Below are 27673 nucleotides of genomic sequence, written 5' to 3'. Positions count from 1 at the left end.
TCCCTTAACAGGCTCACACCAAAATGAAGGACAACAGGTGCCAGTGCCTGCTCACCCATCCGCTCTCGCCCTCAACTTTGCTCGGACTCACAGACATAGAGTTTTTCGCTATGAAAACTACAGTCTGCATTGGCTTCTTTCTCTTTTCAAAAGAAGCCCAAAATTGGCAATTTAACTTGAAAAATGTAGAAGAAATCCTCTCCTCAAAACCAAAACTCCATCCCCAACCTGGTGGTGTGTTTTCAGCATTAAGGCCAGTGTTAGCTTCTGCACTGTCTTCTGAGCATTGGAGTGAATATGTAATCACCCTGATTTGAATATATTTTAATGCATTTACACTTCTCCCTCTGAATCCGCGGTTTCAGTATCTGTGGATTCGGTTATTGGCGATTTTTTTTTTTTTTTTTTTTAAATATAGGAAATGCTGCATTCCGGACCTCCCCGGACCTTACATGGTGGTCTAGCGGGCTTTCGGGGCAGGAGCGATCTTCCTATGCTGCTGCCCCGTGCAGATCACTGAGACAAAATAGCTGCGGGGAGTTCCTGTCGTAGTCTATACTATACTGAACTGAGACCAATGCTATTTAACTTATTTATAAATGATCTGAAAATTGGACCGATGAGTGAAATGATTGACCCTCTCCTGTACAAAACCACACTAGCGTTTTTAGCGCTGACCGCTGCGGTAACAGCTCCAACGCTCACAGAATTCCTAGGTGCATCCAAGCTGTTACCACTGTGGCCGGCGCTAAAAATGCTAGCGTGGCTTTATAAAGGAGGGGGTACATTTGCAGATGACACTAAACTGCTCAAAGTTGTTAAAATGCATGCAGATTGTGAAAAATTGCAAGTAGACTTTAGGAATTGGAAGACTGCGTGTCCAAAATGGCAGATGACATTTAATGTGGACAAATGCAAAGTGATTCACTTTGGGAAGAATAACTCAAATCATAGTTACCAGATGCTAGGGTCCACCTTGGGGGTCAGCGCCCAAGAAAAAGAGCTAGGTGTCATTGTACACAATATGCTGAAACCTTCCTCCTAATGTGCAGCGGTGGTTAAGAAAGCAAACAAAATGCTAGGAATTATTCGAAAAGGGATGGTAAACAAGACTAAGGGCCTGTTTTATAAAGCTGCACTAGCCCCGAAGCCCTTTAAATCTCTATGGTCTTCAGGGCCGTTACCGCGGCTTTGTAAAACAGACCCTAAGGACTCCTTTTACTAAGGTGCACTAGCGTTTTTAGCGCACGCTAACCCCGCGCTAAATGAAAAATACTAACGCAAGCTCTATGGTATTGTAGCGCTTGCTAAGCGTGCGCTGAAACCGCTAGCGCACCTTAGTAAAAGGAGCCCGAAGAATATTACAATGCTTCTGTATCGCTCCGTGGTGCAACCTCACCTTGAGTGTTGCATTCAATTATTTGCCAATGCCTTCTTATGCTAAGGGATATTTCAGTTGATAATTGCTTTTTAGAACTCTTTTGACAGCAATGTATGATTTAAAGCTTGATTGTATTTCTGAATTGATTGAATTTGTGCTCTATTCCTGTTTATAACAGGGATGATTAATGATGTCTATGTAATATGTGGTAATCGCAAGGAAACAAGATTTTATGTATGTGATATGGAAACCGCATAGTTGTATGCAGTATATAAATTTTTAAATAAATAAATATAGCGAACGAGAAAATGTTCAAAGAAGAGCAACTAAAATGATAAAGGGGATGAACTCCTCTCGTATGAGGAAAGACTAACGAGGTTAGGGCTCTTCAGCTTGGAAAAGAAGCGGCTGAGGGGGAGATATGATTGAAGGCTACAAAATCCTGAATGGTGTAGAATGGGTACAAGTGGATCGATTTTTTACTGCATCAAGATTTACAAAGACTAGGGGACACTTGATTAAGTTACAGAATAATACTTTTAAAACCAATAGGAGGAAATAGTTTTTCACTCAGAGAACAGTTAAGCTCTGGATCACATTGCTAGAGGATGTAGTAAGAGCATTTAACGTAGCTGTTTTGTTGGTTTTTTTAAGTTTAGAAACATAGAAGATAGAAAAATGACGGCAGAAAAGGGCCACGGCCCATCCAGACTGCCTACACTAATGACCCACCCCCTAACTACGCCCATGAAGTGATCCCACATACCAATCCTATCTTTTTCTTAAAGTCTGGCACGCTGCTGGCCTCAATTACCTGTTGCGGAAGATTATTCCAGCGATCAACCACCCTTTCGGTGAAGAAATATTTTCTGGTGTCGCCATGGAATTTCCCTTCCCTGATTCTCAACGGATGCCTTCTGGTTGCCGTGGGTCCTTTAAGAAAAAAGAGATCATCTTCTGCTTTGATACGGTCCGTGACATGTTTGAACGTCTCGATCATGTCTCCTCTCTCTCTGCGTTCCTCAAGTGAATATAGCTGTAACTTGCCCAGCCTTCCTCATACGGAAGGTCCTTGAGTCCTGCGACCATCCTGGTGGCCATACGCTGAACCGACTCAACTCTCAGCACATCCTTTTGGTAATGCGGTCTCCAGAATTGTACACAGTATTCCAGATGGGGTCTTACCATGGAACTATACTGCGGCATTATCACCTCGGGCTTACGGCTGATGAAACTTCTACGGATACAGCCCATGATTTGTCTGGCCCTGGATGAAGCTTTCTCCACTTGATTGGCAGACTTCATGTCTTCGCTAATGATCACCCCCAAGTCGCGTTCTGCCACTGTCCTTGCTAGGATCTCACCATTCCATTCAGGGTGTAGGTCCTGCATGGATTTTTCCCGCCAAGGTGCATGATCTTGCATTTTTTGGCATTGAAACTTAGTTGCCAAGTCTCTGACCAATGTTCTAGCAGGAGTAGGTCCTGCATCATTCTGTCGGGCACTGAGCTATTGACGGGCACTGTGCTTTTGTCTGTTGTGCTTTTGCCTGCTATGTTGCATAGTTTGGCGTCATCGGTGAATAATGTAATTTTACCTCGAAGTCTGTCAGCCAAGTCTCTTACGAAGATGTTAAAGAGGATTGGGCCAAAGACCGAGCCCTGTGATACTCCGTTGATCACCTCCGTCGTATCGGAGGGGGTACCGTTCACCACCACCCTCTGAAGTCTTCCTGTAAGCCAGTCCCTAACCCATGCAGTTAATATTTCACCCAATCCCATCGAACCCATCTTGCTCAATAACCTGCGGTGCAGGACGCTATCAAACACTTTGCTGAAGTCTAGGTACACGACGTCCAGGGACTCCCCTATATCCAGCTTTTTTGTTACCCAGTCAAAGAAGTCGATCAGATTCAATTGGTAGGACCTTCCCTTCGTAAAACCATGTTGATGGGGATCTTGTAGATTCTCCTCGTTCAGGATCGTATCTAATTGGCGTTTGATTAGTGCTTCCATAACTTTACTCATTATTGATGTGAGACTTACCAGTCTATAATTTGCATCCTCCGTCCTGCTTCCCTTTTTGTGGAGTGGAATGACGTTGGCTGTTTTCCAGTCCAACAGGACCTTTCCTGTACTTAGGGAAAGATTGAAGAGGCGGATAATGGTTCCGCCAGAACGTCACTCAACTCCCTGAGCACCCTGGGGTGTAGTTTGTCTGGTCCCATAGCTTTGTTCACCTTGAGTCTCGATAGCTCAGAGTAGACACGAAATTGGGCGTAAACTCGAAATTATGATACGGGTCTTCCGAGCTTTTCCTTGTCTGCAGCTGAGGGCCGGATCCGGGCGCCTCGCAAGTGAAGACAGAGCAGAAGTATTCATTTAATAGTTTTGCTTTATCGGAGTCCAATTCTACATAGCTCCCGTCAGGTTTTCCAAGGCGTACTATCCCGTCTGTGTTCCTTTTTCTGTCACTAATATACCTGAAGAATGATTTATCGCCCTTCTTGAAGTTCTTCGCTAGATTCTCCTCCATTCGTAGTTTGGCCTCTCTGACTGCTGTTTTGACCGCTTTAGACTTGGCCAGATAGTCTTCCTTGGGTTCTTGCTTCCCTGATTGTTTGTAGAAGATGAACGCTCTTTTCTTCTTTTTTATGAGGTCCGAGATCTCCTCAGAGAACCTCTGTGGTCTATTGTTTCGTTGCCGTTTACTTATTGATTTTATGTAGCGGTTGGTTGCTTCGTGTATGGTTGATTTCAGAGTCGACCACCTTACCTCTACATTGTCCGATTCGGCTTGGTTTTGCAGTGTCTGACGGACGAATTCCCCCATGCTTCCGAAGTCTGTGCCCTTAAAGTTGAGGACCTTGGTAGATGTGCTTGACTTAGTAAAACCTTTCCTTAGGTTGAACCATATCATGTTGTGGTCACTGGAGGCCAATGTGTCGCCTACCGAGACCTCTGTGACACTTTCTTCGTTGGTGAGTATCAGGTCTAGTATTGCCCGATCTCTAGTGGGCTCTAATACCATTTGTCTGAGTCTGGCTCCCCTTATAGAGGTTAATAGCTTCCTGCTGCCATTGGTCGCAGTGGAAAGTTTGTTCCAATCCACATCAGGCATATTGAAGTCTCCTAACAGTACCATGTCTCCACATAATGTGATATTTTCTATGTCTTCGACCAGTTCTATATCCATGTCCTCCTGTTGTCTTGGAGGTCTGTATACTACGCCAAGATACAGGCATTTGTCCTTCCCCCTAGCCAAATTTACCCAGAGGGATTCCCCGGTGAACTTGACATCTGTGATTTTGGTAACTTTGATGTCCTCTTTAGTGTATAATGCCACCCCTCCTCCCAATTTGCCCTCTCTGTCCCGACGAAGTAAGTTGTATCCCGGTATAACCATATCCCACCCATGGGAGTCTGTGAACCAAGTCTCGGATATCGCCACCACATCTAGGTTGGCGTTCCTCATTTCATTCTCTAATTCCAGAATCTTATTGCCCAAATTGTGGGCATTAACGTACATGGCCCTCCATACCTTATGTTTGTTGTGTTTCTGTGTTGATGTCCCTGCTTGAGCTAATTGGACTCCTATAGTACTGGAGTCCAATTAGCTCAAGCAGGGACATCAATACAGAAACACAACCTAGAGGAAAAGTATATAATCTGCAATTGAGACAGGCATTGGGGGAACCACTTCTTGCCCTGGATCGGTAGCATGGAATGTTGCTACTATCTGTGTTTTTGTCAGTACTTGTGACCTGAATTGGCCACAGTGAAGATGGGCTATTGGCTGGATGGATCATTGGTCTGACCTAGTAAGGCTATTCTTATGTTCTTATTTTGAAAATGGAGTTAATAATTAATAATAATTTCTCAGAGAGTTTCAATTTGCAAAGGGGGGGTTAGACAAGGTTGTCCCTTGTCTCCTTTACTTTTTGATATAGTACTAGAACCCTTATTATTAGCTATTCAACAGGTGAAGGAGATACAGGATATTCCGCGTTCTGGTCGGGAGTATAAGGTCTCTGCTTATGCAGATGATATACTACTTTATTTGAGGAATCCTGGAACGACCATTCCATGTTTGCTTGAATTGATAGAGAAATTTGGGAAATTTTCAGGATATAAAATAAACTGGAATAAATCAGAAGTTCTTCCTCTAAATGTACATTGTACAAAAGGTTTATTTGATTCATTTCCCTTTACCTGGAAAGAGGAAGGAATAAAATATTTAGGTATTTGGATAAAAAACACACTAGAAGATACAATGAAGATAAATGAAAAATCTTTATTGCAAAAGGTAACAGAATTGTATGAGCAATGGCTTTACATCTGTCTTGGTGGGGGAGAGTCCAAACTATTAAGATGTTCATTTTGCCTGTTGTTTGTTACCAAATGGGTATGATACCAATTTTTTTCAGGGGTCTTTTTATAAAAAATTAAATAGTATTCTTACAAAATTTATTTGGCTGGGTAAAATTGCTAGAATTGCCTTAGTGTCTTTACAAAAGCCAATTGTGGAGGGAGAGGTAAATTTTCCCAATTTCTATAGGTATCATCAAGCCTATATTATGCGCCAGGGTATGTATTGGGTCCTCCCAGAGCTCATGGAAAAGCTCCCAGACTGGTTGTGGTTGGAATAGCAGCTCTTGTTTCCTCTTAGGCTCGGTCATGTTCTTAGTATCAAAATGCCTAGAGTGTATAAAAAAAACAGAATATTAAAAGATACGTGGAAAACTTTATGATATGTCAATAATTTCACACCTCTTCCAATTCAAAAATCTACAAATCAAACTATATGGCTAAACTCCAAGATTCAAATAGGCGGGTTTAAGATTGTCTGGAAGTATTGGATAAAAGCAGGTATACGCACGTTAGATGATATTATATCTAATGGTAAACTGCTTGATTTTTCACAGTTGCAACATAAATTTGGTCTTGATAAATCACAAAGTTATAGGTGGTTGCAACTGAAGCAGGATATTCAGGCGGGGTTCCCTGAATGGAAAAATCTTATTGCTCAATTTAGTTGATCAAGGCCACCAGCGTGCTCGATTTTAAGAATAAATGGGACATCCACGTGGGATCCCTACGAGGGTCAAGTTAAGGAACTAGGTCACTAGCACTCAATGGGGTGGGTCAATAGAGTGGGCAGACTTGATGGGCTGTGGCCCTTTTCTGCCGTCGTCTTTCTATGTTTCTATGTTTCTAGTTTAGATTTCTTATGCTTTCAGGCGGATTTCCTGGGACACCAGGCCGCACAGTGGTATAAATTAATATCTGGATATATGAAGAAAAAACCAAAAACTGGACTCAGGGACATTTGGAGCATTGAGATTAAGCATCAAATTACTGCGTCTCAATGGCCACGAATTTGGTCTTGGAGGATGAAATGTACAATGTCTGCATCTATGAGACAAACATGGTTTTTCCTGTTGCATAGAGCATTCTGGACCCCTGTTCGCTTACAAAAATTAGATTGCTCTAAGTCTAATAGATGTTGGCATTGTCATCTCGAAGCAGGGACTTTAGATCATTTATTGTTCTATTGTCCATTTATTATGGCTTTTTGGAAATCGATTTGGGGCCAAATAAATTGCTTGTTAGAGAATCATGTGGCATCATCGTATGACATGTCTATGAGAGCTAAGAGCCAAATATCTTCCAAAAATAATAAACTTTTACTGATTCTGACAGGAGTTGCCATTCAACAAATAACGTATAATTGGAAAGATTGGAAAAGACTGAATTATAGTTTTTGGTGGAGTTCAGTGTGTCACATGTATAAAATGGAAAGAGCGTTAGCTGTTCAAAAAGGATATTTTAATAAGTTTAAGGATGTGTGGGGGCCATTGATAAATTATTGTAAATAATAGTTATCATTTTTCCCTAATTTTACATAAATGAAAGATTGGGGAGGGGGGGGGTTGACTTTTTATTATTGGTTATGAAGGGAATGAATGATTTTATTATATTGTATGTATTATAGAAACATAGAAGATGACGGCAGATAAGGGCCATAGCCCATCAGGTCTGCCCACTCTACTGACCCACCCCCAAGTCTACTATCCTAGGGATCCCACTCTTGGTGACAGGTTCCCTTGGCTTAACCCTCTAAAGGATCCCACATGGGCATCCCATTTGCTCTTAAATTCTTGCACGCTGTTTGCCTCGATCACCTGCACCGGGAGCTCGTTCCAAGGATCAACCACTCTCTCGGTGAAGAAATATTTCCTGGTGTCGCCATGAAATTTCCCGCCCCTGAGTTTGAGCAGATGCCCTCTTGTGGCTGAGGGTCCTTTGAGAAAGAGAATCTCTTCTTCCATCTCGATACGGCCAGTAATATACTTAAACGTCTCTATCATGTCTCCTCTCTCCCTATGTTCCTCGAGTGAGTACAGCCGCAAATTTTTCAGCCTTTCCTCGTACGAGACCATCCTGGTGGCCATCCGTTGCACCGACTCTACTCTCAGCACATCTTTTCGGTAGTGTGGCCTCCAGAATTGCACACAGCATTCCAAATGAGGTCTCACCATGGTTCTGTATAATGGCATTATGACTTCAGGCTTCCGGCTGACGAAACTCCTGCGGATGCAACCTAACAATTGTCTTGCCTTAGATGAAGCCTTCTCCACATGATCAGCAGTTTTCATGTCTGCGCTGATGATCACTCCCAAGTCTCGTTCTGTTGAAGTTCTAGCTAAGGTCTCACCATTCAAGGTGTAAGTTCTGCACGGATTTCTGCTGCCGAGGTACATGATCTTGCATTTCTTAGCGTTGAAGCCCAGCTGCCAGGTCAAGGACCAAAGCTCCAACAAATGTAGGTCCTGTGTCATACTATCGGGTGAATTGCCGTCTCTCACTATATTGCATAGTTTGGCGTCATCAGCGAATAACGTTATTTTACCTTGAAGCCCCTGAGTTACGGTAGGTCCCCTATGAATATGTTGAAAAGGAGCGGGCCCAAGACTGAGCCCTGCGGTACTCCACTGGTCACCTCCGATGTTTTAGAGAGGGTACCATTAACTACCACCCTCTGAAGTCTGCCACTCAGCCAGTCATTGACCCATGTAGTTAGTGTTTCTCCCAGCCCCATTGATTTCATCTTGCTCAACAGCCTGCGATGCGGGACACTATTGAAAGCTTTGCTGAAGTCTAGGTATGCGACGTCCACGGATTCTCCCAAGTCTAGCTGTTTTGTTACCCAGTCAAAGAAGCTGATGAGATTGGATTGGCAGGACCTACCCTTGGTGAATCCGTGTTGACTGGGATCCCGTAGATTCTCCTCATCCAAGATTGTGTCTAATTTACGTTTGATTAGTGTTTCCATGAGTATTAAATGATTAGTGTTTCCATGAGTATTAAATGATATTAGAATAAGGAAAGTGTGCCTTTTTGCAGATGATACCAAGATTTGTAACAGAGTAGACACCGAAGAGGGAGTGGAAAATATGAAAAAGGATCTGCAAAAGTTAGAGGAATGGTCTAATGCCTGGCAACTAAAATTCAATGCAAAGAAATGCAGAGTAATGCATTTGGGGATTAATAATAGGAAGGAACCGTATATGCTGGGAGGAGAGAAGCTGATATGCACGGACGGGGAGAGGGACCTTGGGGTGATAGTGTCCGAAGATCTAAAGGCAAAAAAACAGTGTGACAAGGCAGTGGCTGCTGCCAGAAGGATGCTGGGCTGTATAAAGAGAGGCGTAGTCAGTAGAAGGAAGAAGGTGTTGATGCCCCTGTACAGGTCATTGGTAAGGCCCCACTTGGAGTATTGTGTTCAGTTTTGGAGACCGTATCTGGCGAAGGACGTAAGAAGACTTGAGGCGGTCCAGAGGAGGGCGACGAAAATGATAGGAGGCTTGCGCCAGAAGACGTATGAGGAGAGACTGGAAGCCCTGAATATGTATACTCTAGAGGAAAGGAGAGACAGGGGAGATATGATTCAGACGTTCAAATACTTGAAGGGTATTAACGTAGAACAAAATCTTTTCCAGAGAAAGGAAAATGTTAAAACCAGAGGACATAATTTGAGGTTGAGGGGTGGTAGATTCAGGGGCAATGTTAGGAAATTCTATTTTACAGAGAGGGTAGTGGATGCCTGGAATGCGATCCCGAGAGGTAGTGGAGAGTAAAACTGTGACTGAGTTCAAAGAAGCATGGGATGAACACAGAGGATTTAGAATCAGAAAAAAATATTAAATATTGAACTAAGGCCAGTACTGGGCAGACTTGCATGGTCTGTGTCTGTATATGGCCGTTTGGTAGAGGATGGGCTGGGGAGGGCTTCAATGGCTGGCAGGGTGTAGATGGGCTAGAGTAAGTCTTAACAGAGATTTTGGCAGTTGGAACCCAAGCACAGTACAGGGTAAAGCTTTGGATTTTTGCCCAGAAATAGCTAAGAAGAAAAAAATTGAAGGGTTTAGGTTGAATCAGGTTGGGCAGACTGGATGGACCATTCGGGGTCTTTATCTGCCGTCATCTACTATGTTACTATGTAGAATGGTGGGTGGGAAGGGGCTAAACTTTATTTTGGGAAAAATTTATGGTATTTCAAATGATGTATTAAGTTAATTTGCTATTACTTTCTGTACACTTGATGTAAATATAAAATGAATAAAGAATATAAAAAAAAGAAAATGGAGTTGGTGCCTGTACATTTGTGCCTTTTTTGAAATGCCTTTTACAGAATTTTACTCCTGAGAACATGGACTTTGTGTTAAGATAAACATGCTTTTACATTAATGCATGTCTATCTTTTTTGGATGACGATATATTCCTTTTTTTTAAAAAAATGTTTTAAATTCAGACAATACAGAAATTATGATTGCTCATATGATATAATAAGTAAATAACAGAATGTGTAATTAACTTGGATTTTTCTATTGAATTTTGTTACATTTTAACTTGATATTTTATTGAGGATAATGATGCATTCTTTTTTGTTTTTGACAGTGTTGGAATATGCTTATTTATGGATTTTTCCACTTGGAAATTTTCCTTCAAAATCCTACAAGTTGCAGCCCCTTTACCAGCTAGTAGTGAAGGAGTTCATTGCTACCATTGACATCATCAAGCAGAAGACAGAACACATCCGAGGCCCTCGTATAGTGGCGATTCTCATCTGCATTTTGACCCAGCACCTGCAAGAGTGCAAACAAAATACTGGCCAAACCAAGTAAGAGCATTATCTTTAATATGTACTTTTTCTCCATTCGGTTCTTCTAAATTTACTTTCTACCTTTCCTTAAGTGAAATTTCTAAACTAAGAAAAATGTCACATCTATAGCAGTGTTTCTCAATTTCTTCAAACCAATTAATTACCCTGTAAGTGTCTAACAAATGTCAACCAAGTACCTCCACCCAAGCTCTACCCCAGACCCACCCAGGCTCCACCCCCATAATAATAGTACTAATTGTATTGCAATTTTTTCCATCCATTTATCATATACACACAATATAATCTTATTAATACATAATGGTAACCACAAAATTAAAAAAGCACACTGTACACTAGTGGTCTCAAACTCAAACCCTTTGCAGGGTCACATTTTGGATTTGTAGGTACTTGAAGGGCCGCAGAAAAATTAGTTAATGTCTTATTAAAGAAATGACAATTTTGCATGAGGTAAAACTCTTTATAGTTTATAAATCTTTCCTTTTGTCTAAGTCTTAATAATAATATTGTAACTTATAGCTAAAGAGACATATGATCAAGAAACTGTTTTATTTTACTTTTGTGATTATGATAAACATACCAAGGGCCTCAAAATAGTACCTGGCGGGCCGCATGTGGCCCCCGGGCCGCGAGTTTGAGACCACTGCTGTACACAGAGAAAATCTTAATTATCATTTATATTTGGGGGTTTTCAAAGAGGTCAATGCAGATGACTTTAAAATATGCAATGTCACTTCATTAACAACTATAGAAAAATAGACAAATATAGTGCAAAATATAGACAGCAGATATAAATTCTCAAAACTGACACATTTCGATCACTAAATTGAAAATAAAATCATTTTTCCTACCTTTGTTGTCTGATGTTTTCATGAGTCTCTGGTTGCACTTCCTTCTGACTGTGCATCCAATATTTCTTTCTTTCTGCCTCTTGCATGCTTCATCTCCGGACCTCATTCCCTTCCCCAACCAACATCTCTCTCTGTCCCTCCATGAGTCCAACTTTTCTTCCTCCCTCCTCCACCCCTATTGGCAACATGTCTCCCTCTCTCTCTCTCTCACTATCCATCTGTCTTGAGATCCAGGCATCTCTCCCACCCCCTCTACTGCCACATCTAGCATTTCTCACTCTCATCCCCTGGAGTATGTGCAGCATATTTCACCACTGCCCAGTGCCCACCAGCCCCATGTCCATTCTTACTTCTATCACCCCTCTCCAGCACAATGCCACATCTCTCCCTCCATCACTATGTTCAATATTCCTCACCTTGCATCCCCTTCAATCTGTCTCTCTGTTCCCTCTCCACCACCATATCCAACATTTCTCCCTTTCATCCTTCTCTCCCCCATGCATCTCTTCCTCTCTCCTCTCTCTTTCCATGCCCAATTTTCCTCTTTCTTCCTTTCCCCATGTGTACCATGTCTTTCCCTATCACTCCAAACCTATATCCAACAATTCTCTTTTCCTGTTCTCTCACCCAACAGCAGCATCTCTCATTCCCTTCCTTCCTACCCCCAGCCCGTGCAGCATCTGTCCTTCCCACCCACCCCATTCCCATGCAGCATCTATCCTTTCCTTATTCCCAACTCCAGCCCCCACTCCTCTCAACTGGATCTGACCTCTCCCCAGTTCCCAATTCCCCCACCTACCAGCTTCCCTCTGCTTTATTTTAAAATCTTCAGGCAGTTGGAGGCACAATGAAGCCAACCTCCCGCCGTCTGCCTGCCTGCCTGCCTCAAAAGTGTTCTTTCTGCAGCGTTCTGCATAGGCAGGCAGATGGCAGGCAGGCTGGCTTCGTTTCGCCTCCGGCTGCCCGAAGATTTTAAAATACAGCAGAGGGGATCTGGTAGGTGGGGGAACCGAGAATGAAGCCTGCCTCCTGCCATCTGCCAGTGCCCTAGAAGTTCTTTCTGCAGCGTTCTGCATAGGCTGCAGAAAGAACAATTCCGGGGCACTGGCAGATAGCAGGAGGCTGGTTTCGTTGCGCTGCTGGCTGCCCAAAGTTTTTAAAATACAGAGGCTGGGAACTGGTAGGTGGGGGAATCGGGAACTGGGAAGAGGTCGGATCCAGCTTATAGGAGTAGGGGCTGGGGGGCTTTGATGGAGTGGGGCAGGCAGGAAGGAGAGATCCCCAGAAATGGCTTGGAATGGCAGGCAGGCAATATCTGTGGCAGTGCATACCCCCAACAAGCGGCTCACGTACCCCTAAGGTACTGCGTGTTGAGAAACACTGTTCTAGAAGTCCCTGCAATAGGATACCCCATTCAACATCCAGCATGTTAAAATCACCTATTAGTAAAACTTCCCCTTTTTTAGATATCTTCTGAATGTCTGCAATTAAACTTCTGTCCATTTTTTCCATCTGTGAAGGGGGCCTGTATATCACACTAATGTAAATATATTCACCATTCCCAGACATGTCTTCCTTTTAGAGGACTGTCCGAGTGCCCGGAGGGAGGGGAGGGTGTCCGGAGTAAAACCCTGGCCTACATTGCAGATGCCTAAGATTTCGGATAGTAAAGAAACAACTCAATACAACGGCACAATGTGTGTCATCCATATACAAAACTCCAAACCACCCCCCCAACCCAACCCCCACCATCCTTGTACAATCACAGAAAGGAAAGCATGAGACAGAGTCTTGCAGCCTGCACTTCCCCAACCACAAAATGCCCAATCCCCCAATTAGCCAAGATTCTTTAAATGGTGCCTGTGACTGACACACATCCGCTGCCGTTTATGGAGATGGCTGCCGATTTAGGTGCTGTTTACAGAATCTGGCCCTAAGTGACTTGCCTGGTGGTCACAAAGAGTTGCTGTGGAAATTGAACCCAGTTTCCTTGGTTCTCAGACCTCAGAAATTTCACAGGAGCCATGCATGTGTGTGTTTTCATGCACACACACACATATATATATATATATATATATATATATATATATATATATATATATATATATATATATATATATATATACTAGTGTTTAAGCCCGTTACATTAACGGGTGCTAGAATATATGGCTGTCTGTCTTTATTTATGTCTCTCTCCCTGCTCCTGTCTCTTTCTTCCTTTCTTTCTGTGTCTCTCCCTCCTGCAATTTTTCTCTCTCTCTCCCTGGCACCCTTTGTCTGTCTGTCTTTCTTTCTGTCTCTCCCACCCCCCATTCCCTTCTCTCCCCTCCCCCCCACTTTCCTTTGCAGAAGCAGCAGTGATATTTCCCTTCCCCTCCAGATCCCTGTGAAGTAGTAGTAGCAGCATTTTCCCCCACCCACCCCCCATTCCCTTCTCTTCCCTCCCCACCACTTTCCTTTGCAGAAGCAGCAGCGGTATTTCCCTTCCCCTCCAGGTCCCTGCTGAAGCAGTAGCAGTATTTTCTCCCACCCCCCATTCCTTGTCTCTCCCCCCCCCCCACTTTTATTTGCAGAAGCAGCAGTGATATTTCCCTTCCCCTTCAGATCCCTGTGAAGTAGTAGCAGCATTTCCCCCCACCCTCATTCCCTTCTCTTCCCCCCCCACCACTTTCCTTTGCAGAAGCAGCAGTGATATTTCCCTTCCCCTCCAGGTCCCTGCTGAAGCAATAGAAGCATTTCCCCCCACCCCCATTCCCTTCTCTTACCGTGAGCTGCCCTGCTCCGTTCGGCCCCTCCCCTTCCCTTCTTGCGTGCTGAAGGTTCTCTGCTGCGGCTGAAGGTTTTTTTTCGGCGGCTCTTCTCACGATCCCCGTGGTGGCTGATCCTCCTGTTCAAAGCGGCCTGCTGAGGTTCGCGGCCGGCTGTAACGAACCTTGCAGGCCGCTCTCCAACTCGGTAGCATGTTCCCTCTGACGCGATCGCGTCAGAGGGAACGTGCTACCATGTGGAGAGCGGCCTGCGAGGTTCGTTACAGCCGGCCGCGAACCTCAGCAGGCCGCTTTGAACAGGAGCAGTAGCGGTTGTTGCGGGAAGGGGGGGGGGAGTCTGCGACGTGCAGGCCGCTGTGAACAGGAGCGGCAGTGGCGGCAGGACCATGAGCCCTCCTCCCGCCATCCGCCGCCAGCGCCGCTCCTGTCGCCCGATGCACCTAACTGGCACATACGCCTCAAGCCGCGGCCACGGACAGACACAGCACACATGAGGTCCCCACAGGAGATGAGGCGCCGCTGCTAACAGCCAAGGTAGGTGCTGGGAAGAAGGCTGGGGACTCACGCATGCGCACTCCTGCGACCACAGACCTACAGCGCACGGAACACGCAAATAGGAGTGCGCATGCGCGAGTTAGCCTTTTATTATATAGGATATAGTCTTTCAATTCATCCTGTCACACAGACATATCCATCCCCTGGGCTGCTGGATTCAAAATAGCACTGGTGACCTTTAGCAGTAGACTAGAGCCATTTTGAATCTGGCAGCCTAGGGGGCAAGATCAACTCAGGATGACTCCTTTGACCCCTCTGTTAAGACACTAGGGATTCTAATAGCACTAGAAAAATGAGTAGTAGTAGTAGTTATCTTTCATGGAAGGATTAAAGATTCAAAGTCTGCCTTCAACAGCTTTACCTCCACTCTTTGACCAGATTGAATCAAGGAAAGACGCAAACTCTTCACTTTACCCTGCTAGCCCACATTCTGGCTGCCTGGGTGTCCAAACACAGTTAATGTGAGTTAACAGTTCTGAAAGTCCCCTTCTCCAAAGCAATGTAATCTCTCCTGCAAACTTCTTGTCATTCTGCACAGTCTATAGCCCTTTCTTTCTTTCTCAGTAGCCACCTCTGTTCTGCTGTCACCTGCTCCTGTTGCCACCATGTCGCCTTCCTATCTCCTGTGTCAGCAACTGCATAAGTGTGATTGCCTTTTGCATGTGCATGTTGGAGGTGAACATGGTGTTAAGGGGGCTGTGGCATCGATCCAGGAATACATGCACAACGTGCTATGGTACTTGTATCTACTTGAAAGCAAGTTGTATGCTGTTACTTTAGTCTTGCATGTAATAGATTATTTACATTTCTATAATTCTGCCTGATTTTGAATAAGTTGCTGCATAGTTATGCTAAATCTCATTTATCTGTCTTGGGAACAGCTGCAGTTAAATCTAATCTAAAGACAAACTGAAAACATGATATCGTGCAGTAGTCTCATTCTGGTGGGACTGAGGCAGTGTTTCAAAATTGAGAATTGATATTTATTTCAACTGTACTTTCACAGGGAGCTGATATTTCAGACACCGGAAAAGAAAATGGATTTCTTAAGACGATATATCAAAGTGTGTACTGACAACTGGCTGCCTGCCTCGCTCTTGAAACCCAAGCTCCTCAACCTTTCTCTGATTGAGATTATAACTTCGAAAGGTAGGAGCAGTAAACATTACAGTAGTGCCCTTGAATCCATTGCAAGTTGGAAAAAGATGTGGAGGGCCATTTTTTATATGGCGTTTAAATCTAAGCATAGATGTTTTGTGGAATATGCACAAAAATCCAGTACCAAACTGCAAATTGTCTACCTTGTTTTTTCAAAAATGGCCATTTTTCAGATGTGCACCTTTCATTTGAACCATCAACAACAACAACAAAAAGTCCAAATGAAAACGCATATCTTTATTCCTTGGTCTGCCTTTGTTTTCAGCTTCTGCTCAGCCTTGTTTATAGGGTTACTATGTGGCTCCAGAAAAAAAAGAGGATGGATAATTGAGACATCTGGGTTTTACTTCCATTCAAAGCAATGGAAGTAGGGAGGACAGACTGAGACATCTGGGGTTTTATTCCACTGAAAGCAATGGAAGTAAAACCCAGATGTTTCAATCTGTCCGCCTTTTTCTGGAGCCATATGGTAACCCTACTTGTTTATGTTAAAAATAACTTTTCCATTTTCTTCTCCCCTCCCCCTCTTTTTAGGGGGTGGGTTTCAGTATATTTTTGTCACCTGTGACATGTTACTGACTTTCATTGCTACAGTGCTATTCCATTGGCTCTGATAGTGTGTTTGCTGTTCTTTAGACAATGTAGCAGCTTTTTCTTTCATGTGGTGCTTATTGTTCCAGTATTTAACTGTTTACTTCGGAGCGTGGCTTGGAGCGCGCACGATATGGCAGCTTAACCGCAGCGCTCCTCGTATCCAGGCAACAAACGGAAAAAAAATAAAACTTTCACTTTGTCTGATCGATATAAAAATAACATAAAACAACGTCGGAAATGGCAAGTATGAAGCAGGGAAAATCTGAAAAGCCTTCAACATCGGGTATATCAGCAAAAAGAACAAAAGTAACTCCCCTGTCACCATCGAGTGTGCCGTTCCCGATGGAAACTGAAGAACTCACTGAAAAGTCCGATATTATGACTGAACTGTTCAAAATAAAACTGATGCTGACTGAAAATGCTAATAAAATCTCTGAAGTTAAAGAAGAACTTCTCAACATGAAACAAGAGATTCAAACCGAAAGACAGAGAATGGCAGTGATGGAAGAAAAAATGGAGCAATTTGAATCCTTCACACAAGAGTATGATAAAGATAAAAAAGAAGTAGCAGCTTTAAAAAATCAATTGGTGGATATGGAAAACCGAGGAAAAAGAAAGAACATCAGAATTTTAGGTCTGGCTGAAAATATTGAAGGGGGAGATCCTGTACAATTCTTGGAAAATCTTTTACCTAAACTGCTTCAGCTCAATTCAAAATGGCCGTTAGAGATAGAAAGAGCCCACAGAATCCCCATAAGAAAGCCAGTAAACCAGGCTGCTCCAAGACCTTTGATATTCAAGGTATTAAGGTACCAACATGCTCAGGAAATATTAAAAATGGCAAAAGCAAATAAAAACTTAAATTATAAAGGATCAAAACTGATTTTAGTTCCTGATTTTGCTAAATATACTGCAAATATAAGAAAACAATTCCTCACATTCAGACAGCAGTTAAAAGAAAAAGGTTACATATATGGAATATATTATCCGTCCACTATGAGAGTATCCAGTGGAAATAAATCCATATATTTTCAAGATCCTGCAAAACTGAAAGAATTTTTGACACAAGAAGAACCTATGTTTACATAAAAAACAGAATAAAAGGAACAATTCAGCTGAAGAAAGAAGAAAGAAGAAAGAAGATGGAAAAAAGGGAAAAATAAAGAAGATTATTAATAAAAAAAAAATAAATAAATAAATAAGACATAAGAAATGTTTACTAACTGGAAAGATAATTTATTGATATATTGGATGCAATAATATAATATTATTTTATCAAATTAATTATTAATAAAATATTTGCATCCACATTCATTAATACTAGTGAAAGAAAAAAAAAATTTTTTTTAATTATTAAAATATAAATTAATTATAAAATTAAATTATTTATATAAAATATATATTTTAATCAGAATAGAGAGTTTATTCAATTATATCAGCATATTAACTTATTATGATTAATGAATAATGAAAATGATTTACAATGAATTTATTATTAATATTATTGAAAGGAAAATTTGTTATATTGAGAATAAGACTTAAAAATGAAATATATTAATTTATTATAAAAACAATATTTTAATTCTATGTAAGAAGATTGTAATTTTATGAAATATATACAAGATAAGAATTTGATTTATTGAAGGGATTAATTAATAAAATAGGTGTCTATTATAAAATTTATATTTAATTCAATTATTTAGTCATATTAACTTATTATGGAAAAATAAGGAATTGATTAATTGATTGGTAGATAATTAATAAAATAGGAGTTCATTATAAAATTTATTTATTGATATAAAATGTATATTTTATTCAAATATTCATTCAAATTAATTCATTATGAAGATGATCTATGAAAATGATTGAAATGCATTTATTATTAATATTAATATTTTTATAAAAATGGGTATATTTAATTTACATGATGAATAACAGATATATAGAGAATAAGAGCTATATTTGTAATATGTTTATTTATTAAGAGTATTATATTACATGTATGCATGATATTGAAATTAATTTTATGAATCAACTATATATAATTCTTAGTAATTTTATAAAATCTTATAGATTAAATGGATATAATTTTCAATTATATAAGGGTGGAAGTATAAAGAATGTATTGAATTTAGAGATATGTTTTTAAATAATATAATGAATTATTAGTTGCCTGGGGATGGAGATTTAGGTTTTGCATGACCAATGCGTGTTCCAGATCAGAATATGATAATGGGTGGGGGGGGGAGGGAAAATAATGGGTGGGATAGGGGATAAATTTTTATTGAATGTGCTAGGATCTAATCTTGTAAATTATCATAGAATATTGGTTAAAACATAATTATTAATTAGATGGATATAAAAATGTATTCGCTGAATGTCAATGGTTTAAATCATCCTATTAAGAAGAAGAAATTATTATCGTTCCTTAAAAATCAAAATGCGGACATTTACTTCATTCAAGAGACGCATCTTTCGGAAATTGAATCAAAAAAATTATCTGGAGGTTGGATTTCTAAATGTTTATTTGCACCGGCTTTAAAGAAAAAAGCTGGAGTGGCTGTTCTAATAAACAAAAAATGTAATGCAGATTTTAAATTAATTAATTATGATCCCTTAGGTAGATGGGTACATATCGAAATGGTTCTGGGAAATACAACCCTGAATTTATTCAATTTATATGCTCCTAATACGAATCAAATGGAGTTTTTTAAACAAATTCAACAATTACTTTTACCACTGGCTACATCTAATTTAATAGTAGCAGGGGATTTCAATGCTGTAATGGATCCGATTTTGGATAAAAAACCAAGTAAAGTTATGAAATCATTAGGCTTAGATAATTTGATACTATCTTGTGATTTAGTAGATATATGGCGAATTCTTCATTTTAATGAACAGGAATTTTCTTTTTGTTCTCAGGTCCATAAATCCTTTTCACGAATTGATTATATATTTGTTTCTAATAATATAGCGCAGCGTGTATTAAAAGCAGTAATTGATCCCATTATAATTTCAGATCATGCTGGTGTGTGGATTAATCTTCAAAATTATGATGTTGAAAACTTTGATTCAATTTGGAGATTTAATAATGATTTACTAGCGGATTCAAAATTTCTTGAAGATTTTAAAATAAAAATGCAAGAATTCTTTCAATTTAATGAATCAGATACTATTAATGCTGAGATCTTATGGGATGCTTTTAAAGCAACTATGAGAGGAAATATTATTTCATATTCAACATTTATTAATAAACAAAAAAAAAACAATTTCTTGAGATGGGAAAGCAAATTAAATTATTAGAAAATAAATTAATTGAGAAATGGGAAAATAATACATTACAAGAAATATTAAAATTAAAAGTTAAATATAATGAGATTTCTTCTCAAATTGTGAGGAAAGACATTTTCAATAAACAAGTACAATATTATGGAAATTCAAATAAAGCGGGGAAATTATTAGCAAATTTTCTTAAAGTAAAGAAAAGAAAATCTAAGATTATTGCAATTAAAGATACACAAGGTAACACACATACCAACACAAAAGATATTATAACACAATTTCTTGATTTTTACAAAGAATTATACACTTCTAATTCTTATAAAAATAAAGAACAAGACGGATTAACTTTTTTAAATTCATTTATTGGACCAAATATTCCAGATCATATAAAAGGAAGTTTAGAAGAACCTATATCTTTAAAAGAGTTAGAAACAGCATTGAAGTCTCTTAGAGTTGGATCCAAAATATAATATTACCACATCTGTTAAATTTGTATCAATATCAAATAAAGAATGAAAATATTTCTGGTACTATGGCAGAATCGATAATTATAGTCTTACCAAAACCAAACAAAGATCCTACTCTGGTTTCAAATTACAGGCCTATTTCATTATTGAATGTGGATAATAAATTAATGGCTAAAGTATTAGCATTAAGATTGGCAAAAGCTCTTCCTTTCATTATTGATGTACATCAAACAGGATTTATTGCTAAAAGACATTCATCAAATAATACTAGATTAGCATTCCACTCATTAAATTTAGCAAAAAATATAAATGATCCAGCTTTTTTAATATCTTTAGATGCAGAAAAAGCCTTTGATAGAGTGGAATGGAATTTTATATACCAAGCTTTACAATGGTTTGGTATAGGATCCGGTTTTATTAAAATGATTCAGACATTGTATAGCTCTCCTGGAGCAAGATTATATATTAACAATAATTTATCAAATAGATTTAACTTGCATAGGGGAGTTAGACAAGGATGCCCTCTGTCTCCTTTACTTTTTGATATTGTCCTAGAACCTTTATTAATTGCAATAAACAAAACTAGGGAGATAAAGGGAATATCATTTACCAGTTTTGAATTTAAATTATCTGCATATGCAGATGATATATTATTATATTTAAGAGAACCGGAAACTACTATTCCATGTATACTTAATTTAATAGAAAAATATGGTACTTTTTCTGGATATAAAATTAATTGGAACAAATCTGAAATTCTCCCAATCAATGTTCATTGTACCAAAGGATTATTTGATCCATATTCATTTATTTGGAAAGAAGATGGAATTAAATACTTAGGAATTATGATCAAAAATACAATTGAAGATACAGTCAAAGAGAATGAAAAACTTTTATTAAAAAAAATAACAGAAATGTGTGAGCAATGGAATCCGTTACATCTTTCTTGGTGGGGAAGAATTCAAACAATTAAAATGATGGTATTGCCTGTGGTTTGTTACCAAATGAGTATGATACCAATATTTTTTCAGGGGTCATTTTATAAAAAACTTAACAATATTCTTACAAAATTTGTTTGGTGTGGGAAAAGACCAAGAATCGCTTTAGTATCATTACAAAGACCAATTATGGAAGGGGGGGTAAATTTTCCAAATTTTTATAGGTATCATCAAGCCTATATTTTAAGACAGGGTATGTATTGGATCCTCCCAGATCTTTTAGAAAATGTACCAGATTGGCTGTATTTAGAATGGCGGCTCCTGTTCCCTTTATATCCAGAACAGTTAATAACTATAACAATGCCTAAAAGATACAAAGACCACAGAATTTTATTTGACACTTGGAAAACATTGAGATACATCAGTAATCTGTCACCAGAACCTATTGCTAAATCTCTAAATCAATCAATATGGGTAAACTCCAGGATCAGAATTGGCAGATTTAAAATCGTCTGGAAACAATGGATAAATGCAGGAATACGAACATTGAATGATGTCATTTCAGAAGGTTCACTGCTTAGTTTTTCACAATTGCAAAATAAATTTGGATTAAATAAAACACAATATTTTAAATGGATGCAATTGAAGCAGGCCATTCAGGTAGGGTTCCCTGAATGGAAAAATCTTAATAATCAATATAGTCTACAGGTTCTATGTTTCCAGGCGGATTTTTTGGGTCACCAAGCCGCAAAATGGTACAAATTGATATACGGATTTTTAAAAAAAAAAAAGAAAACAGGTCTTAGGGATATTTGGAGTATTGAGATTGGTCAGACAATTTCTGAGTCTCAATGGCCACGATTTTGGTCCTGGAGATTAAGATCTACAAAATCAGCATCTATGAATCAAACATGGTTGTTCTTATTACATAGAGTGTTCTGGACCCCAACGCGCCTGCAAAAGATAGATAGTACTAGATCTAATAGATGCTGGCATTGTAAATTGGAAATAGGGACGTTAGATCATTTAATTTTTTTCTGTCCCTGTGTAAACGCATTTTGGAATTCAATTTGGCCCCAAATTAATAAGTTACTAGAGAATTATGTAGGACTCTCATATGATACCATATTATTTGGCACTGCAATGAGAACTAAGAGTCTGATTTCAGCAAATAATAATAAGCTATTATTAATATTAACAGGAGTCGTCATGCAACAAATTACTCAAAATTGGAAAGATTATACCAAATTAAATTTTACGTTCTGGTGGAATTCTGTCTGTCATATTTATAAAATGGAAAAAGAATTAGCGTTACAACAAGGGAATCTTCTTAATTTCAAGAAAATTTGGCAACCATTGACTAATTATTCTAATGATTAGATTTCTTAGCACATTGATAAAAATTATATATGATTGGGGTGGGATTTGATTAATTACTGGAAACATGTTATATAAAAAGGGGGAGGGATTTATATTTTTATGTTAATGTATAATCTTTATCATATTATATTTTAAAAACTATGATTTATTAATGATAGTATACTAGATATGTAATAATTAATTATATTTACTATGAATCAGATATTGTAAGAATGGAAAATCTATAAATAAAAATTAAAAAAAAAAAAAAAAAAAAAATAACTGTTTACTTCTTTGGTATTTTCAATAAAGAACTTCATCCAAATAAAATAAAAAAATGACAACATGAAAAAGTCAAAATTGTTAAAATAGATGCGAACTGTGAAAAATTGCAGGAAGACCTTAGGAAATTAAAAGACTTGGTAAATGAAATTTCATGTGGACAAATGCAAAGTGATGCACATTGAGAAGAATAATCCAGATCATAGTTACCAGAAGCTAGGGTCCACCTTAACGGGCAGCACCCAAGAAAAGGATCTAGGTGTCATTATAGACAGTACACTGAAATCTTTTGCTCAGTGTGTGGTGGCGGCCAAAAGAGCAAACAGGATGCTAGGATTTATTAGGAAAGGAATGGTAAATAAGACCAAGAATATTATAATGCCTCTATCACTCCATGGTACAACTTCACCTTGAGTATTGTATTCAAATCTGATTGCTGTATCTCAAGAAAGATATAGCGGAATTAGAAAAGTTTCAAATTTTGGAAGGAATTCCTCTCATTTTAGGAAAGGCTAAAGAGGTTAGGACTCTCCGGCTTGGAAAAGAGACAGCTGAGGAGGGGGGGGGGGTATGATTGAGGTCAACAAAATCCTGAGTGGTATAGAACAGGTATAAGTGAATTGATTTTTTACTCTTTCAAACATTACAAAGACTAGGGAACACTCAATGAAATTATATGGAAATACTTTTAAAACAACAGTAGGAAATATTTTTTTCATTCAACAAATAGTTAAGTTCTGGAACTAGTTGGCAGAGGATGTGGTAACAGTTAGGTTTGGACACGTTCCTAAAGGAAAAGATCATAGTCTGCTATTGAGACAGACAAGGGGGAAGCCACTGCTTGCCCTGGGATCAATAGCATAGAATGTTGCTACTGTTTGGGTTTCTATCAGGTACAGGTGACCTGCATTGGCTACTGTTGGAAACAGGATATTAGGTCTGGTCCTCACAAATGGAGAGAGTATCTCTAATGTTCGAGTGGGTGCTCACCTAGGAAGTAGTTTGATATAACGGCTAAAGTGGAGGGCGGCCGCACAATACTTAAAGTCCTAGATTTCAAACGTACGGACTTTAATAAAATGGAAGAGTACCTGAAGAAAGAGCTGTTAGGATGGGAGGACATAAGAGAAGTGGAAAGACAGTGGTCTAAGCTGAAAGGAGCAATAAAAATGGCTACGGACTTTTATGTGAAGAAAATCAATAAAAACAAGAGAAAAAGGAAGCCGATATGGTTCTCCAAACTAGTGGCGGAGAAAATAAAGGCGAAAGAGTTGGTGTTCGTGAAATATTTAAAAACCCAAGAAGAGGAGTGAAGAAAGGACTACAGGGTGAAACTGAAAGAAGCCAAGAGAGAGATACGTCTGGCGAAAACACAGGCAGAAGAACAAATGGCTAAAAATGTAAAAAAGGGAGACAAAATTTTTTTTAGATATATTAGTGAAAGGAGGAAGATGAAAAATGGAATTACCAAACTAAAAAATGCTGGGAACCGATATGTGGAGAGTGATGAGGAAAAAGCGAATGTGCTAAACAAATACTTCTGTTCTGTGTTCACAGAAGAAAATCCTGGAGAAGGACCGAGGTTGTCTGGCAAAGTTACACAAGAAAATGGAGTAGATTCTGCACTGTTCACGGAGGAAAGCAACTTGAAAAACTGAAGGTGGACAAAGCGATGGAACCAGACGGAATCCATCCCAGGATACTGAGGGAGCTCAGAGAGGTTCTGGCGAGTCCTATTAAAGACTTGTTCAACAAATCTCTGGAGACGGGAGTGATTCCTGGGGATTGGAGGAGAGCGAATGTGGTCCCTATTCACAAAAGTGGTCACAGGGATGAAGCAGGAAACTACAGGCCGGTGAGCCTCACTTCGGTTGTTGGAAAAATAATGGAAGTGTTGCTGAAAGAAAGGATAGTGTACTTCCTTGAATCTAATGGATTACAGGATCTGAGGCAATATGGCTTTACGAACCTGATTGAATTTTTTGATTGGGTGACCAGAGAACTGGATCAAGGACATATGCTAGATGTAATTTACTTAGATTTCAGCAAAGCATTTGACACGGTTTTTCATAGGATGCTCTTGAACAAACTTGAAGGGCTGAAGTTAGGACCCAAAGTGGTAAACTGGATTAGAAACTGGTTTATGGACAGATGCCAGAGGGTGGTGGTTAATGGTAGTCGCCCGGAGGAAGGAAAGGTGAGTAGTGGAGTCCCTCAGGTGCTGGGGCCAATCCTGTTCAATTTGTTTGTGAGTGACATCGCTGAAGGTTTAGAAGGAAAGGTTTGCCTTTATGCTAATGATACTAAGATTTGTAACAGAGTAGACACTGAGGAGGGAGTGGAAAAAAATGAAAAAGGATCTACAAAAGTTAGAGGAATGGTCTAATATCTGGCAACTAAAATTCAATGCAAAGAAATGCAGAGTAATGCATCTTGGTATTAATAATCGGAAGGAGCCATATATGCTGGGAGGTGGGAGGCTGATATGTACGGATGGGGAGAGGGACCTTGGGATGATAGTGTCTGAAGATCTAAAGGCGAAAAAGCAGTGCGACAAGGCGGTGGCTGCTGCCAGAAGAATGCTGGGCTGTATAAAGAGCGGCGTAATCAGTAGAAGAATGACGGTGTTGATGCCCCTGTACAGGTCGTTGGTGAGGCCCCACTTGGAGTATTGTGTTCAGTTTTGGAGACTGTATCTGATGAAAGACACAAAAAGACTTGAAGAGGTCCAGAGGAGGGCAACGAAAATGATAGGAGGTTTGCGCCAAAAGACGTATGAGGAAAGGAGGGACAGGGGAGATATGATTCAGACGTTCAAATACTTGAAAAGTATTAACGTAGAACAAAATCTTTTCCAGAGAAAGGAAAATGGTAAAACCAGAGGGCATAATTTGAGGTTGAGGGGTGGTAGACTCAAGAGCAATGTAAGGAAATTCTTCTTTACGGAGAGGGTGGTGGATGCCTGGAATGTGCTTCTGAGAGAGGTGGTGGAGATGAAGATGGTGACAGTGTTCAAAAAAGCATGGGAGGAACACAGAGGATCTAGAATCAGAAAATAATAGTAAATATTGAAGAATTAAGGCCAGCATTGGGCAGACTTGCACGGTCTGTGTCTGTATATGGCCGTTTGGTGGAGGATGGGCTGGGGAGGGCTTCAATGGCTGGGAGGATGGAGGTCTCAAAGTCCCTCCTTGAGGGCCGCAATCCAGTCGGGTTTTCAGGATTTCCCCATGAATATGCATGAGATCTATGTGCATGCACTGCTTTCAATGCATATTCATTGGGGAAATCCTGAAAACCTGACTGGATTGCGGCCCTCAAGGAGGGACTTTGAGATCCCTGGTGTAGATGGACTGGAGTGAGCTTTGACAGAGACTTCAGTAATTGGAACCTAAGAACCATACCGGGCAGAGCTTTGGATTCTTGCCCAGAAATAACTAAGAAAAAAAACCAACAACAAATTTTTAGATTGAATCAGGTTGGGCAGACTGGATGGACCATTCGGGTCTTTATCTGCCATCATCTACTATGTTACTATGTATGGCTATTCTGCCCATCCATATGAACTACTAAGCTCTACAGTCCTTTTCTCTCCCTCGGAAATCCTCCATCCTTGTCCCATGTTTTCTTGAATTCACATACAGGAGGAGACACGGAAAGAGCTGGGGCTGGTAAGGAGATGAGAGGCAGTGAAGGGTAGATGAGAACAGAGAGTCAATAAAAGATGGAATTAGGGGACCATGGAGTTGGTGAAAGATAGAGGAGGAATAGGAGACTGGAGAGGAAGAGAGATGGGGATAATGAGAGAGCTGGAGAGGGGATGAGAGGGAGATAGGAAATGTCAGATAAGAGATGAAAAGGAGACTAAGGATTAGCGGATGAGAAGTAGGGAGAATAAAGAGCAAAATCAAAAAGCTGATTTGGATTTACTGGCAATCAGAGATGTGTTTCACAGAGAACCATGACTGGAATATAGTTATACTGGGCTATAATCTGGTTAGGAAAGACAGGGTAGGAAGAAAAGGAGAGGGAATTGCATTATATATTAAAGGTTATATTAAAAATATATAGTAATCAAAAGTAGAAGTTAAGAGGTGATAAGCTCAGGAGTAATCTAAGGAAATACTTTTTTATAGAAAGGGTGGTAGATGCGTGGAACAGTCTTCCAGTACATATGGTAGAGACCAAGACAGTGTCTGAATCTAAGAAAGCATGGGACAGGCGCTTGAGATCTTTTAAGGAAAGGAGGAGATAGTGGATGCTTCGGATGGGCAGACTGGATGAGCCATTTGGCCTTTGCTATTATGTTTCTATGATATACATGCAGCGAAGAGAAAAGTGGGAAAAGAAAAATCAGTGCCAGACAGATGTAGAAAAGGAATGAAAAGAAGACAAGAGAAGAGAGAAGAAACTGAAATGCCATCTGGAAAATAATTTATGAGAAGATTGACACAAGGAAAGTGGAAAAGAAGCTGGGACCACTCAGTTAGAAAAAGAAAATGCTCAAAGAACAAAGGTAGAAAATAAAAAATATTTTTACTTAATCATTTTTAAGGATTGAATTGTACATTTCCCAAGGTAGACACATCTTTTCTGTTTAGCAGAGTACAGGAGAAAATGAATTTCTTTTTTTTTTTTTTTTTTTATTCTTTATTCATTTTTTCATCAAGCATACAATATTACAACATTTGAAACTGAACACATCACTTGAATTTCTTTCTATTATCATCTTAAATACATAAATTTACTCCCACCCACCCTTCCCACTAATATTTTAATAAAAAATATCATATAAATATTACATACTTATCTATTGATTAAACCTTTAAAAAAACCTTTATACCCCCCTCCCCCA

General features: G+C 39.5%; 1 protein-coding gene across 7 annotated transcripts in view; it reads left to right on the top strand.

Moving 5' to 3' along the window:
* The window catches only part of LOC117361316, a 192098-nt gene that overhangs the window by 28807 nt on the left and 135618 nt on the right, over positions 1–27673 (top strand). For all 7 annotated transcript variants that reach the window (XR_004539627.1, XR_004539626.1, XR_004539628.1 and 4 more), the window contains 2 exons: positions 10342–10564; positions 15745–15887. Coding sequence is in view for 1 of the 7 variants with exons in the window: in XM_033946481.1 (XP_033802372.1) it covers positions 10342–10564; positions 15745–15887 (366 nt within the window). In the remaining 6 variants the exon portion in view is untranslated. The remainder of the gene's footprint in view (positions 1–10341; positions 10565–15744; positions 15888–27673) is intronic.

Source organism: Geotrypetes seraphini, chromosome 5 (genome assembly GCF_902459505.1).
Source record: "Geotrypetes seraphini chromosome 5, aGeoSer1.1, whole genome shotgun sequence".
Classification (NCBI taxonomy): domain Eukaryota; kingdom Metazoa; phylum Chordata; class Amphibia; order Gymnophiona; family Dermophiidae; genus Geotrypetes; species Geotrypetes seraphini.
This window is presented reverse-complemented; position numbering and strand designations above follow the sequence as displayed.